The sequence below is a fragment of the Podarcis pityusensis genome, assembly GCF_964106645.2.
Source record: "Podarcis pityusensis genome assembly, chromosome: 6".
In the NCBI taxonomy this organism is placed as follows: Eukaryota; Metazoa; Chordata; class Lepidosauria; order Squamata; family Lacertidae; genus Podarcis; species Podarcis pityusensis.
Genome location: NC_138030.1, coordinates 4651310 through 4666259, shown reverse-complemented (window position 1 = coordinate 4666259; position 14950 = coordinate 4651310). Strand labels below are relative to the sequence as shown.

General features: G+C 48.7%; 1 protein-coding gene across 8 annotated transcripts in view; it reads right to left on the bottom strand.

Moving 5' to 3' along the window:
• LOC308480051 (tyrosine-protein phosphatase non-receptor type substrate 1-like) overlaps positions 1-14736 on the bottom strand; it is a 117050-nt gene extending 102314 nt beyond the window's left edge. For 2 of the 8 annotated variants that reach the window (XR_013987921.1, XM_081011313.1), the window contains exons 1-2: positions 13979-14732; positions 13393-13483 (exon numbers count right to left, since the gene is read on the bottom strand). Coding sequence is in view for 7 of the 8 variants with exons in the window: in XM_081011313.1 (XP_080867439.1) it covers positions 13393-13477 (85 nt within the window). In the remaining variant the exon portion in view is untranslated. Of the gene's footprint in view, positions 1-13392; positions 13484-13659; positions 13911-13978 lie in introns of those variants that run through there. The other 6 variants (XM_081011308.1, XM_081011310.1, XM_081011312.1 and 3 more) reach the window with 6 other exon arrangements.
• Positions 14737-14950: the final 214 nt, after the last annotated feature.

Below are 14950 nucleotides of genomic sequence, written 5' to 3'. Positions count from 1 at the left end.
CAGACCTCTGCTCTTGCAGGTGGCTCCAAATTGATTTGGGGGAGCTGAGCTAATGCATCATCATTTAATAGGAACGCACCACATTAAAATGCCACGGAGGGAAGGGGGGGGAGGAAAGCAGATCTGCAAATCACAACTACACAAATAGGTCCTTGGAAAGCGAAGAGGAATTGTTAGGGGCTAAAGTTTGGAGAGGGATGGATGTGGGAACCAGGGGGGAAGGGAGATCAAAACAGCAACCATTGTCAAGCTGTATCCTCCAGGTATCATTGGCTTACAACTGATGCTGGCTTGGGCTAATGGTAGTTGAAATTCAACCACATCTGGAAAGCATCAGGCTGGCGATGGCTGCCATAAAACATTGGCAAGCTTCTGCCAAAAATCCCTTTTTCGTCAGCCTCCACTGCAGCCTGCAAACCTAGCCCAGGAATGAAAGTTTTGGAGTCCATTAGATTGAGTCCACTGTTGTTGTTTAGTCATTTAGTCGTGTCCGACTCTTCGTGACCCCCTGGACCAGAGCATGCCAGGCACTCCTGTCTTCCACTGCCTCCCGCAGTTTGGTCAAACTCATGCTGGTAGCTTCGAGAACACTGTCCAACCATCTTGTCCTCTGTCGTCCCCTTCTCCTTTTGCCCTCCATCTTTCCCAACATCAGGGTCTTTCCCAGGGAGTCTTCTCTTCTCATGAGGTGGCCAAAATATTGGAGTCTCAGCTTCACAATCTGTCCTTCCAATGAGCACTCAGGGCTGATTTCCTTCAGAATGGATAAGTTTGATCTTCTTGCACTCCGTGGGACTCTCAAGAATCTCCTCCAGCACCATAATTCAAGAGCATCAATTCTTCAGCAATCAGCCTTCTTTATGGTCCAGCTCTCACTTCCATACACTGAGTCCATTAGAACACTGCAAATGACATCGGTGCTTCACCGGAAGGGTCCATCTAGCCTCGCACCTCATTTCTAACAGTGGACAGGTGGCTGCTTCTGGGAAACCCACAATCACAGAGAAATCAACCCTCCCCTAACAACTGGTGTTGAGAGGTAAAGTGCCCCTGCCTCTGGATTTTTCACTAGTTAATAGCTATGGAGGAACCGATCATTTGTGAGGTCCATACTGCCTTTCTGACAGACCTGGCAACACAATCTACAACTACCTTTAGGGGACACACACAGATATTTCCAAGTGCAGGATCAGGCCCTAAACATGCTCCCCAAACCCATCGCTCAGAGCCCAAGAATTTAGCCAAAGCCCTCTCTCCATGGACTAGTGTTTTCGTGATTGGGGAAAGAGGCAACAGCTGGAATTTGGGAAAGTAACTCTTCTTTCCTTCCCTCTCAAACAGACCCTGGGACTGTTAAGCACTAAATCCTCATCACCCCACACTTGTCAGGATGTAGAATGCCCAACCACTAAGGCTTCGGGGAAAAGGACATATTATGTTCTTAAAAAAAAGAAAAATCCTTCATCTGTTATGAAATTGATTGCACCAATTTCTGCTACTTAGACTATTCTATTTTTCTTCCTTAAAGGTCAATGAAGTGTACAAGTAAAATTGTCATTAAGGGCTCCTGCAGACGAATTGTTTGTTGAGCATTTCTCCTGATTTGCTTGCACAAAGCTTATGCGGAACTTAAAACTATATCTGGTCTTTATTGAACCTTAGTTCCGATTTGTTTACAGGGCGGTTGTGTAAGAACGAGCATTCATTCCAATTTGCTTGCGGGGGGTTTACATGTGTTCCACTTAATCATTCATCCATCCCACATTTTCCAAGGCATTCCCCTGTCCCTGTCAAAGCACAGAAAAGTCTGTTGGCTTTTTTAGTGAGGATTTGTTGCACTAGAGCGACAGAGCTCTTTAATCCACTTTAAGTGTGAAAAGCTAAAGTTCTGGTATTCGCTCGAATCCCTCTCACAAAACACCGGCAGTCTGAAGACACTCTGAATCCCATACATAAAAGTTAAACATAATATAATTTTTGCTCAAATATAATAACAACAAGCCAGCAATTAGCTCCTTCCCCAGGCACGCTGGGTTCACCTTGATACATGCATTCTTGCTTAAACACCTCTTCTGCAAGCGTGTTTGAGTAAGGTTCCTGCTTAGTGGAATGGGGCTTGCTCCCTAACAGAATCACACAATTCCAGGGTTCTATGGGACACAGATGATCACGCAGACCAACTCTTGCTCAAGGCAGGAATCTTGCAACCCCTGAAAGATGATTGATTATTACAGTTCAAATCTCCTCCAAGAAGCATGCATGCTTCACCCTCTTTGACCTCACAGCAACCCTGTGAGGTAGGCTAGGCTGAGAGTCAGTAACTGGCCCAAGGTCACCCTGCAAGCTTCATGCTTGAGTAAGGATTTGAAACCTGGCCAGACTCCCATAAAAGTGCCTGGCTTAAAACTGTCTATCCAAAACTTCACTCTTGTGGCTTATCCCCACAACACCTACTCACTATGGGCCCCGCTAAAGCAAACAGACTAACTGGTCAACGTCTAAAAGATATGGAGCACCAGAACAACCTGGCCGCTATAAGGAAATTCTGCCCTTGGTATGTTCAGTTTCCACCTCTCCATTTTGATTCTCTGGCCCCATATCTGCACAAACATTATCCCAAAATACAGACGTGCTTTTACACTTGCAAGACTGGATGTTTTGCCATCTGCAGTACTTGAGGGTCGATTCCAAAAGATTCCTCCTGAGAAACGTCTTTGCCCCTGTGGAGATGGCAGCACCGAAACAGCGGCACATGTCCCTCCTGTCTTGTACTCTCTACAAAGACCTGAGGAAAGAGATCATCACCCCACTCGTACTAACCATCCCAGGGCACTCAACCACTGCCGCAATGTGCTTCCTTCTATCAGATCAAAATGAGCAGATAACAGCAAAGGTTGCTAGGTTCATAGCAGGGGCAATCAGAATAAGGGCCACTAACTGACGGCTGATTCAGGACTTTAAATTGTGCTTTTATATCAAATTTCCTTTTCTGCGTATACTGTAATGTTTTACTGTTGCTATGGCCATTGGCTAATGCGAATAAAGTTTTATTTATTATTATATGAAACCTGGTCTCTCCCAAGTCCACTGCTCTAACCACTACAGCCCACTGGCTCTCAGAGATGGTCAATTTCTGCTTAACCCTCTAGTAATGGAGAGCTAACCACCTTTCTGGAACAATCCACTTCGCTGCTGAAACTTCCTGCTAGGAAGTTTCTCCTTAGCATTTAACCAAAATGTGTTTCTTTTGCAGCTTTCCTGCCTGCTGGTTCTTGTATAGAAAGAGAAACCAGTCTACTCCATCTTCAACCTGTCCAATATTTGAAGACCACTGTCCTCTGCAGACTAAACAAGCCCAGCTCTTTAAACTGTTCCTTATAGGATTTTGTTTCTGGACTACTCCTCATCCTGGTTGTCTGAACGCATCCCACAGTTTAGGATTGCATCCGTAATGTTCGACTTTGTCATTCCCATCATTTTCTACCACAGGAGAACCAAGATGCTGTCATGAGTATCCACCAGACACCAGCAGTTCAATTAGGCGCACCGTTTAAGAGCAGGCCTATTCCCAGGACCAGGAGGTGCCCGCCTGATTACTCTTACTTAATAGCTGAATTTCCAAGTGTTATTGACCGCTTTCCATTTTGCCTGCTGCAAGAAGCATGTGCTTTGTTTTTGCCAACACTTGCAGCAAAAAAGAAAAGAAAAAAGGAGACGCATGCATTAGTCATGCAGTCACTCGTCTCCAGTAAGTGTCACGGTCTGAATTTCACCACTGCATGCTAAAAACATAAGCCAATCAAGCCAATTGCCCATCTAGCCCAGAATATTGTCTTCACAGTGGCCAACCAGAGGCTGTGAAAGCAGGATCCAAGCCCTTCCTGCAGCTCTGAGCAACTGGGATTAAGAAGAATTACTCCCCTCAACAGGGAAGATAGTACCTAGCCAACATAGTTAGTAGCCACTGATAGCTGGAACCCCATAAACCTCTCCAATCCTCTTTTAAAGCCATCTAAGTTTCCAACGAGTGGCTCCTGTCCAGGTTTGTTAATTGTCTTACTTTAAATGTTGTGAGGACCCTATGCCCTTTTAAAATGTGTTTTTGGGGGTGGGTGGGGGGTTATTAGGTTGTTCTTATTTTGAGTATGTATTTTGTGGTTTTATATTTTGATTTTATTCTATGAACTGTCCTGAGACCTCCGGGTATAGGATGGTATATAAATTCAATGAAGAAGAAGAAGAAGCAGTTGAAGTTGGTGGCCATCAAGAAGGGAGTTCCATAGTTTAACTATGGCTGTGTGTAGAAGTTCTTTTGTCTTCCTTCCTTTCCTGAATCTTCCAACCTTCAGCTTCATTGGAAGTCCATAGGTTCTGGTGTAGTGAGAGAGAGGAGACCTCTCCACTTGCTCCACACCATGAATAATTATATGAAGCTCTCTCACGTCTGCTGTTAATTCTCTTTTCTCTAAATTAAAAGAGTCCCAAATGCTGCAACCTTTGTTCATAGGGAAGTTGTGACATCTCCCCTTTCCCAGACTTTTCCAGCTCTACAATACCCACTATGACTCCAAGGTCTCATTCTTGGTCAGTTGCCACCAGCTCAGACCCCACCAGCATACCTTTTAAACGCTTTTGTTCTGACATGCACCTCTTTACACTGGTTTACTTGGAGCTGCTAAACCACTGAGCCTCTTGGGCTTGCCGGTCGGGAGCTCGGCGGTTCAAATCCACATGTCAGGGTGAGCTCCCATTGCTCTGTCCCAGCTTCTGCCAACCTAGCAGTTTGAAAACATACCAGTGCAAGTAGATAAATAGGTACCACTGTGGCACTCGCCTGTTGCACCAGAAGTGGTTTAGTCATGCTGGCCACATGACCCAGAAAGCTGTCTGCAGACAAACACCAGCTCCCTCTGCCTGAAAATTTGAGATGAGTGCCAAACCCCATAGTCACCTTTGACTGGACTTAACCATCCAGAGGTCCTTTAAGTTTACTTTACATTTTACTTGTAGCTGCACTTGCCATTTTACTGCCCTTTCACTCAGTTTGGAGATACAGTGGTACCTCGGGTTACAGGCACTTCAGGTTATAGACTCCGCTAACCCAGAAATAGTACCTCAAGTTAAGAACTTTGTTTCAGGATGAGAAATCGCATAGCAGCAGCAGGAGGCCCCATTAACTAAAGTAGTACCTCAGGTTAAGAACAGTTTCAGGTTAAGAACGGACCTCCAGAACGAATTAAGTTCTTAACCAGAGGTACCACTGTACCGTACCCTTTTTGGAGCTCTCCATAATCCTTTTCCCTTCCTTTTAACAACCTTGAACATGTTAAATGTGGTGCCCAAAAGTAAAGCAGAACGGTTTTTACACAGAAATGGCAGTTGTGCAATCAAAGCATGACTGGCAGATTATCAGCATTTTGAGGACAGGAGGAAACAGGAAACAAGAAGCCAGAGTAAGACGTGAGCTTATCAGGCAGTGATGCATTTTAAAGACATAATTCTGAAGATAGGATATGAAGATTCTCACAAAACAGGTGATGAGGCAGGATAAACCTATAACTGGACGGCACTTGTTCATTTATTCCCTTTTTTATATACTACCCTTGAACAAAGCTTCAAAGGTGGTTTACAAAAGCAAGATAAATAGGAATAAAAACACATGAATATCCCTTCAGACAGAGAACCACACGCTGAAGACTAGACTAGCCTTCTCCTCCCTAACATGGTAGTTTTCTATGTGCAAATAAGGGAACTTCCAGCCTGCCACTGTCTGGGGGCGAGATTCAATCACATGCTGCAATAGTCAGACTGGGCAATTAGAGTGCTTTGCAGGATCCTAAACAACAAACCCAATTTCTCCCGAAGGCTAGACTTCTTGCAATGAGGAAGGTGAGGGTCAGGTAAGGTGAGATAAGACTTGCTTTGATGCAACATCTCAGGCATAGGCAAACTCCGGCCCTCCAGATATTTGGGACTACAATTCCCATCACCCCTAGCTAGCAGGACCAGTGGTCAGGCATGATGGGAATTGTAGTGGGATGCTAAGAGGCAATTGGGTTTCAGAGGAACACTGGAGGTCTAAACGACTACCATGCTTTGAAAATCTGGTACCAAGTCCATCAATTTTGTTTAATTCGTTAAACTAAATAGTTTTAATTGGATTTGGGATAAATGTGCAGTTGATCGTTACTGTTTTGAATTTTATGGTGCTATTATCTTCCTTAGTGGGTCATGAAAGCGCTATTCTGAACAATGTTTTTTATAGGAGGCGCTGGGAATGAACTTACGGAACCAAGGGGGCGGCAGTGCCCCAAACAAGTTTGGCAACCACCGATCTAACCTCCCCGCAAACAGATTCATGAAAATAGTGCAGTCTAATTTCCCTGCAAACCGACCAGGGGAAATGCTACATAACCTGGTCGTCCAGAAACACCTGATTCAGGGGAAACATTCTGCTTTACTAACCCCTCCTTCTTCCCAGTCTGAAATGGTACTACTCTGACACAGGTCCACCAGGTCACTCATGCTAACCTGCTCTGCACCTCAGAGAAGGCGCCGTCCCAAATCAACAGCATGAAATGATGGGAAGCGACTTGCTTTTCGCACGGACATGGTTTTAAACCCAGGCAAGCCTTCTATTGATTGCATTTATATCTCACCTTTTCCTCCAAGGAGCTCAAAGTGGTATAAATGGTTGCTTGGGAGAAAGGCAAGAGATAAACACACTAAAGAAATAAATGCTTCTTCCCCCCTCCTCAGTTATTCCTCACAACAACCTTGCAAGATAGGCTAAGGGGCAGCAGCTGGCCCAAGGCCACGCAGTGAGCTTCATGGGCCAAATAGGGAACTGAACCCTCATTTATCTCAGTTCCTAGTCCTAACCAATTCGTCACTCTGGGAAAGGTCCAAAATGAAGCACCACTGGGAGGGTGTTGGCACTATTTACGGCTAGAAGGGAAAGGGTGCTTAACCCTTTCTCTGCTTGGTGCTTTCAGGGCCAGCTCAGAATCCTTCAGCCGCTGCCGCTGCTGTGGGTTTAGCCACCTTTTTAGTTCCATGCAATGAGTTTTTGGGGGAAATCTGAAGGGTGGCTAGGCCTCACCTCCTAGAGCTGCAAGGGGTGCGGCTTCTAGAGCAGGCTTCCTCAACCTCGCCCCTCCAGATGTTTTGAGACTACAATCCCCATTATCCCTGACCACTGGTCCTGCTAGCTAGGAATCATGGGAGTTGTAGGCCCAAAAACATCTGGAGAGCCGAGGTTAAGGATGCCTGTTCTACAGCCTGATAAACCTGTTGGCATCCATCTGTCTCGACAGACAATGGAGTGCTCCTCCAAGGGTGAAGTCAAACCCCTGGGTAAGCAGCACCAAGTCACCTCCCCAGGGAGCAAGCCTGGGCGGTGTGTCTAGAGGTCCTGGGCTGCCCAGGTGACAACCTGCCCACCTTCTCAGCCTGGCTAATGTGGTCCAAAGGCAAGCAGAGCAATTGGTTTGGCACCAGCTTGGCTGCAGCAGTTGCCATAATGGTAGTAGTAGTAGTAGTAGTAGTAGTAGTAGTAATAATGTTTTTTTTATTATTTATACCCTGCCTATCTGGCTGAGTCTCCCAGCCACTCTGGGCGGCTCCCAATCAAGTGTTAAAAACAATACAGCATTAAATATTAAAAACTTCCCTAAACAGGGCTGCCTTCAGATGTCTTTTAAAGAGAAGATAGCTGCTTATTTCCTTCACATCTGAAGGGAGGGCGTTCCACAGGGCGGGCGCCACTACTGAGAAGGCCCTCTGCCTGGTTCCCTGTATCTTGGCTTCTCGCAATGAGGGAACTGCCAGAAGGCCCTCAGAGCTGGACCTCAGTGTCCGGGCTGAATGATAGGGTGGAGATGCTTCTTCAGGTATACAGGACCGAGGCCGTTTAGGGATTTAAAGGTCAGCACCAACACTTTGAATTGTGCTCGGAAATGTGCTGGGAGCCAATGCAGATCTCTCAGGACCAGTCTATGTGGTCCCAGCGGCCACTCCCAGTCACCAGTCTACCTGCCGCATTCTGGATTAATTGCAGTTTCCGGGTCACCTTCAAAGGTAGGCCCACGTAGAGCGCATTGCAGTAGTCCTAGTGGGAGATAACCAGAGCATGCACCACTCTGGCGAGACAGTCTGCGGGCAGGTAGGGTCTCAGCCTGCGTACCAGATGGAGCTGATAAACAGCTGCCCTGGACGCAGAATTGACCTGCGCCTCCATGGACAACTGTGAGTCCAAAATGACTCCCAGGCTGCGCACCTGGTCCTTCAGGGGCACAGTTGCCCTATTCAGGAACAAGGAGTCCCCCACACCCGCCCGCCCCCTGCCCCCAGAAGGAGGCATACAAGGCTCCATCCAACTGCCTTAGGGACTCTGCTCTGGGTTTGTGTAGAATTTACTTCTTAGCTCTGTAATTAGGGTCATCATTATACTTATTTGTACCCTGACTGTTCCCCAGGCTGCCCAGAACCTCCATATACACTGGCCAGGCTTGTGGCCCGGAGAGCTCACTTTTGTGCTGTCAACGCAGGGGGTTGACTTCACCCCTGGAGGCCCACGAAACAGACGGTTGCCAGCAATGACAAGAATTGCGGAGTGAGGGGGAAATGAACCACAAGCTAATTCCACATGCTCATCCTTTGCCACAGCATCAGTTGGCGACTGGATGCCTGGCAAAGGTTGAAGGGGGGGGGGTGAGATTCAGCCTTGCCCCACCCATAGAGCTTCCCTTTACAACCGAGATCGCACACTGGGCTGGGAGTCGCTTACACGCGCGTGTGAGTGAATCAGAGGGGATGATGGAGCAAATCATACGAGGAACGCCTGTGGATGCGCTTAGCCGACGGAGAGACTAGATTAAAGAAATTATGTTGACAGTTTGTGGCGACGTGGAAGGGATGGGGAGGGGCGGCTGTCATGGAGGAGGCGGAAGGAAAGAGAGGAAAGTAAGAGCGACTCTCTGCAGGCTCCGCGCAGGCCGGAGAGCAGATCAGCCCTTCATCAACTGAGTACCAGGCAGATGCTTTGAGCTGCAACACCTTTGAGTCCCAGGTTGTGGGCACAAAAGATCTGCAGGGCATTTAGGCTGACAAAGGCTGGCACAGGGTGATGGATGGAGCTGTTGCACTTGGGTCCAGCTTATGGCCTTGCCACAGGCATCTGCTCAGCCGCTGGGCATAAGAACATAGCAAGAGCCTGCTGAGTCAGGCCAATGACCCATCGGGTCCAGGGGCATATGATGAAACTTTTGAAAGGAAAAACAATTAGAGTCAGAGGCACCAGCTTGGAAGAGCGATGGGGGGGGGGGTTGACGTCGCGGTGTCCTCACATCATGTCTGTGAGCATCTTGTCTTCCTCCGTAAGCCAGGCTGAAGCTTCCCAGGCTTTGGGAAGGTGGCAGGAGGGCTCCTGGACCCATCAGAGGATCACACTTCCCTCCCTAAGCCAGACAGGAGCTTCCTGGGGTTTGGAGACACCAAGGGAACATTTAGGGGACTTGCCTAGTCCCCCTAGTCCAGGGGTCAGCAACCTTTTCTCAGCCGTGGGCTGGTCCACTGTCCCTCAGACCATGTGGTGGGCCGGACTATAGTTTGGGAAAAAATAATAATGAATGAATTCCTATGCCCCACAAATAACCCAGAGATGCATTTTAAATAAAAGGACACATTCCACTCATGTAAAAACATGCTGATTCCCGGACCATCCAGGGGACGGATTGAGAAGGCGATTGGGCTGCATCTGGCCCTCAGGCCTTAGGTTGCCTACCCCTGCCTAGTCCAATGATTCTGGTCCCACAGTGGCCAAACAGATGCCCATTATGGGAAACCCGCAGGCAGGATCCGGGCACCAGAGCGACTTTCCCCTCCTGTTGTTTCCAGCAAATGGTATTCAGAAGCATCGCTGCTACAGCTGTGGAGGCAGAGCAGAGCGTCTCCTCCATGAATTGGCTCAGTCCTCTTTAAAAGCCACCTAGGTTGGTGGCCAGCATTGCCTCCTGTGGCAGGGAGTTCCAGAGATTAACCACACACTGCCTGAAGAAGGACTTCCTTTGATCCACCAACACTCAGCTTCATGGGATGTCCACATTGCACCAGAAGGCCTTTGGCCTGATCTGCAGCCAAGCACTTCTTATGAATCACCTCAGCTATGAATTCGCCAAGGGGAGTGGGGAGGGTTAAGCAAGCCCCTCTTTCATGGCCTCCTCCCCACATTATGCTGCCCTTGTCAGGTTGCTGCTGACAATGAGAAGGTGTAGGAAAAAGGTGTAAAACAGCAGCTTTGCTGGATGATATGAAAAGTCCAAAATATTTATTAGCCCACTGCTTTCCATCAGGACAACCAAAAATATTCACAGCATGGTTGGTCTAATACAGGCACCCCCAAACTCGGCCCTCCAGATGTTTTGGGACTACAACTCCCATCACCCCTAGCTAACAGGACCGGTGGTCAGGGATGATGGGAATTGTAGTCCCAAAACATCTGGAGCAGTAATAGGCAAACTCAGGCCTCCAGATGTTTGGGGACTACAGTTCACATCATCCCTGACCACTGGTCCTGTTAGCTAGGGATCATGGGAGTTGTAGTCCAAAAACATCTGGAGGGCTGAGTTTGCCTGTGCCTGATCTGGAGGCCCAAGTTTGGGGATGCCTGGTCTAATAAAAGGCATAAGGATTTTGGAACAACAAGCAGTTTGGGGAGTTGGAAGTGCGAATAAATGCACAGCATTGTTCTCACACATTACAATGCAGGATACTTGTGAAGTGTGGACATCATTTATGACACACACTCACATGTTTAAGCAGCTGGGCAGATTAGTGCAGCTGGGAACCCCCACCTCTGTCTGAATTCTCACGTACATGGGTGTGCAAAGGCTGTGTGCATTCACCATACATGCCAACTCTTTTCTGCTTTACAGGTTACCATTGTTTGCTCGGCTGTGCCGTGGAAGTCACAAAAGAAAGCCTAGCACTTAGAACCCGTTTGGGAACGCTGCCTCAATAAGCTTCCCAGAAAACATGCACAGTCGGGCTACAGTCATACGCTGCTTGCGAGGGTCCTGTGGAAAACACTGGCTGAAGCACACACATTTCCTGCAGGAACACTCATTCGCAGCGCTGTCTTTGCACTTGAACATCCGCAAGCAGACGGTCTCATATTTGGTTTCGGGCATCTCCAGGTAGGGCCGGGAATGGCTTCTGCCTGAAACCCTGGAGAGTGTAGATCGTACTGAGTGAGCTACGCGAAGCACCGTTCTGCATAAGCTGCTTTCTCTGTTTGCATAGGGCCTTGGTTCGGCAGTATAGCATCTGCTTTGCATGCAAAGGACAACAGTTTTGATCCTTGGCACCTGCAGTTAGGGCTGGGAATGTCTCTTGTCTGAAACCCTGGAAAGAGGCTGCTAGTTAGTCCAGAGGCCACTGAGCTTCATAGAATCACAGAACTGTCGAGTTGGAAGGGGTTCCAAGGGTCATCTAGTCCAACCCCCTACAATGCAGGAATCCTTTTGTGCCAGGGCTTAAACCCACAACCCTGGCATTAAGAGTCTTCTGCTCTACCAGCCTTGCCATACTGCAGGCTATGGACCTATGATCTTCATATAAGGCAAGTCTCTATATATTCTCTCCCTCCCTACGGTTTAACCAAAAACATAACTTTTAAGCAGCATCTAAGCCACAGAATGAAGCTGCATACAATGGCAATTAGCGAAGGATGGATGGGCACCTATCAGGAAGCCAGGGAGGCAGCAGAACCTCCTTTTTGAAAACTTTCCAAGAAAAAGGTTGGGCAAGGACATGCTGGGGATGTATAGGATATCCTCTTGCCTTTGGGCAATTGTTGCAGTACACAGCCAGCTGGATCCTAGCCAGCTCTCCAATTAACCTGCCATTACAAGTGCCACATCAAAGCCAGGCCAGTATTCCCATTGTAAGGATGAGAGGCTGAGACTTGGAGAGAGGTTTTGATAGCAGGCACAAATGCATTTAGATTCTCCTAGAAGAGCTGGAGGTCATCTTCAAGGTGCAGGGCTGTATTTTGTAACTATCTCTTTCTAAGAATCAAAACCTAAAAGGGGGTGTGCTATTGGCATTATACAGGGTTGCCCCCAAAATACTGTCAGGATAGGATCTAAGGCAGCTTGGCTGAGACATAATTCCAGGGTGGTGGTGACAGTGGGGCGTTCACGACACACCCTTCTCAACCTAGCAGCGTCCATCTGTAAAATGGGAAGAGCAACGGACTTCAAGGAACAGTTCCTAGAGCAAAAGAGAGCAGTTCAAGCCGAGAAGCGGTGCCTTGCAACGTACAGTTTCCATCCCTTCAGGTAAAACAGCCAGCAAGTCAATAATATAAATGGGATAAAGATACACGAACACGCAGAGCTCCTGCTGTCTCCATCACTCAACGCCTGCTGGAGCAGACAAGTTGCCCACAGCCTCCAGAAAGATGCCCCCGAGCCCAGACTTTGGTGACCCTCTGGTGAAAAAGAGGTTTAGCGGAGGCAAAACCACTGGAACATCTTCTGCCTTTGCCAATGGGTCAAGCCACTTTCCAGAGGGCATTGCCAGCGAACCCAAGTTTGCAGCAAACATAAGAGGTGATTTCTCGAAGTATGAAAGACCTGAGCAGTTCAGGGATTTATGAAGGTAGAACTGTTTGCGCGCGCGCGCACACACACACACTTGTTGCTAAACACAGTCCATATAAACCACACTGGGACAATGCTGCCCCGCCTTATAGGACTGTTGTAAGGAGACGGCAGGTGCTTTCGAGTCTTTAAAAAGCGACACAAGTGCTAAATCACATCACCAGCAGCACAACCTCCTCACTCCGCAAGCAGACAGGCAGTGAAGTCACAAGATGCCCATCTAATCTCCGAAGCTCTCCTCTCCTCTCCTCAGGCGCCTCATTGTGCATGCCAGCCAAATGCCAGGCGGACTCAGCGCCTTCTGCAACAGTACCACCACCTTCACGAACAGAGCACAACATTATATCATTCGGAAGCCTTTGCATAGCTCCGGCTTTTTAGGGAACATTTCCTGAGCGTGCCCTGGCACAACCGTAGATAGAAACCGTACGTAGGTGGTGTTTGGGGGGGGGAGGGGGATCTTGCAAGGAAGGAGAGGGATCAAGGTCTTTTTCCTAACCAACTCATCAGCCCTGCAAATGCTCCCTTAAACCAAGTAATAACAAAAACACAAATCCGTCCTTCTGCTCTGTTAAGGAGCTGCGACAACCAAAGACCATGCCAAGACCAGACAACTGGTTTTTGCAAGGAGAAGGAGGGAGGGGGGGCGAACAGATCAAAGTCAAAACCCAGACATGTCCTTTAGCAGAAGATGCTCTGGATGGAAAAGGAAACAAGCTCTTCTTACCTGACCAGCTACAGAACAGCAGCAGGGGAGGCAGGAGACAGGTCAGCAAACCTCTGGAAGAAAGCCCGGGAGCGTCCATGGTCATTTGCTACTGGAGGGAAGAAGGAAAAAAAAGAAAAAGAGTTTCATGAAGAGGAAATCAGAGGGTGCTTCTAGCGGCTTTCTCTCTGTGTCGCTCTCTCTCTTTGAGAGAAGGGCAGACGAAGCCAAGGAAGATGAAGAAAACAAACCCCCGCATCACTCCATCCCCAAAATGAGGAAACCAACCTTACTTCCTCGTCTACAGACATCGGCAGGGTGGGGGTGGGGGAGAGCCCAAACCCAACCTATTTTCCAGAGCCGATGAAATCAGGAGTTCTATGCCCCCCTCCCTCCATCTCCTTCCTCCTGAAACATCTCCAGCTAAAAACGGTTAAAGGGAGATTAATATTTTACGGAGAGGACATCAGGGCAGCGGCGGGGAAAGCGGCAGGGAGACGGGAGGAAGGCGCATCAGGGGGGGAAAAAACTGTGCAACAACATCCTTTCCCGGGTGCCTGGCAAAGCACGTACGCAAACACAGCCACGCAGCCGGGCACAGACTCACCTGGCCAGCATCCGCTGCAGCGCGCAGCGCCCCAGACACGCAGACACAGGCGCGCACCTCGAGAATTCGCTCCTCGCTCGCCCCGGGACCGGCGGAAAAAAAAAATCGCCACTTTTTGCAGGCAGGCAGTCACATGCCAAGGCTGCTGGGGTGCCCCCCTCCCTTCCCTGTTCCTCCTCCTCCTCTTCCAGGCCTTTCCACCAGTCGCACTAGGAAACCTTAAGAGTCACAAGAAACCAGAAGAAGGGGAGATGTTTTTTTCCCTTTTTTGCAGAGGAAAAACACTTCCTCGGAACGGGGCTGGGGTTTGCACGCCTCCCCAAGCAGCAATGCCAGGAGGAGACGGGGCGGCAGAATCTGCAGGAAAAGGGGAAAAGAGAGAGGCCCCCCCCTGCGGACACAAGGGAGGTGGGCTCTTCTGTGTCACCTTTGCAGCCCTTGGACCCTGCCTTGCTGCGCTTGTCAGTCTGCTTGTGTCTCTCTGCAGCGCCTTCTTGCTCTCTGCTGCTGCTGGTTCAGAGACATCCCACCCTCCTCCCGTTGCCTAGCATTGATGGGGCTCTGTTTTTTTCAACAATGTACCAGTTCAGGAGAAAAGAAAGAGTCGCCTCCCCCCCGTCTCTCTCTCTCTAGCAGGCAAGCCAGCTTTTTGGGAACGGCTCCACGCAGTCCTAGTTCTCTCTCCCCCCCCAGCTAGCTTTTCACAAAGCAAGCTGGACAGAGGCGATCGGAAGAAAAGGCTGGAGGGGTGTGTGTGGAAAAAGCACAAGGGAGGCTGTACCACTACGACTGCCTGCCTGCCTCGCTCCAAGCCAACTTGCTTTTTTTGTGTTTTGTAAGGTCACCCCTGCCTGCCTGGAATCAGCCACACATTGTTTTTCTTAAGGTGGGCTGGGAGAATTCAGAGGCTTCCTCCCCTGCCTCCCTTTTGCTTGCCCTTCCCTTTGCAAAGGGAGGCAGCTTTGTCTCCTG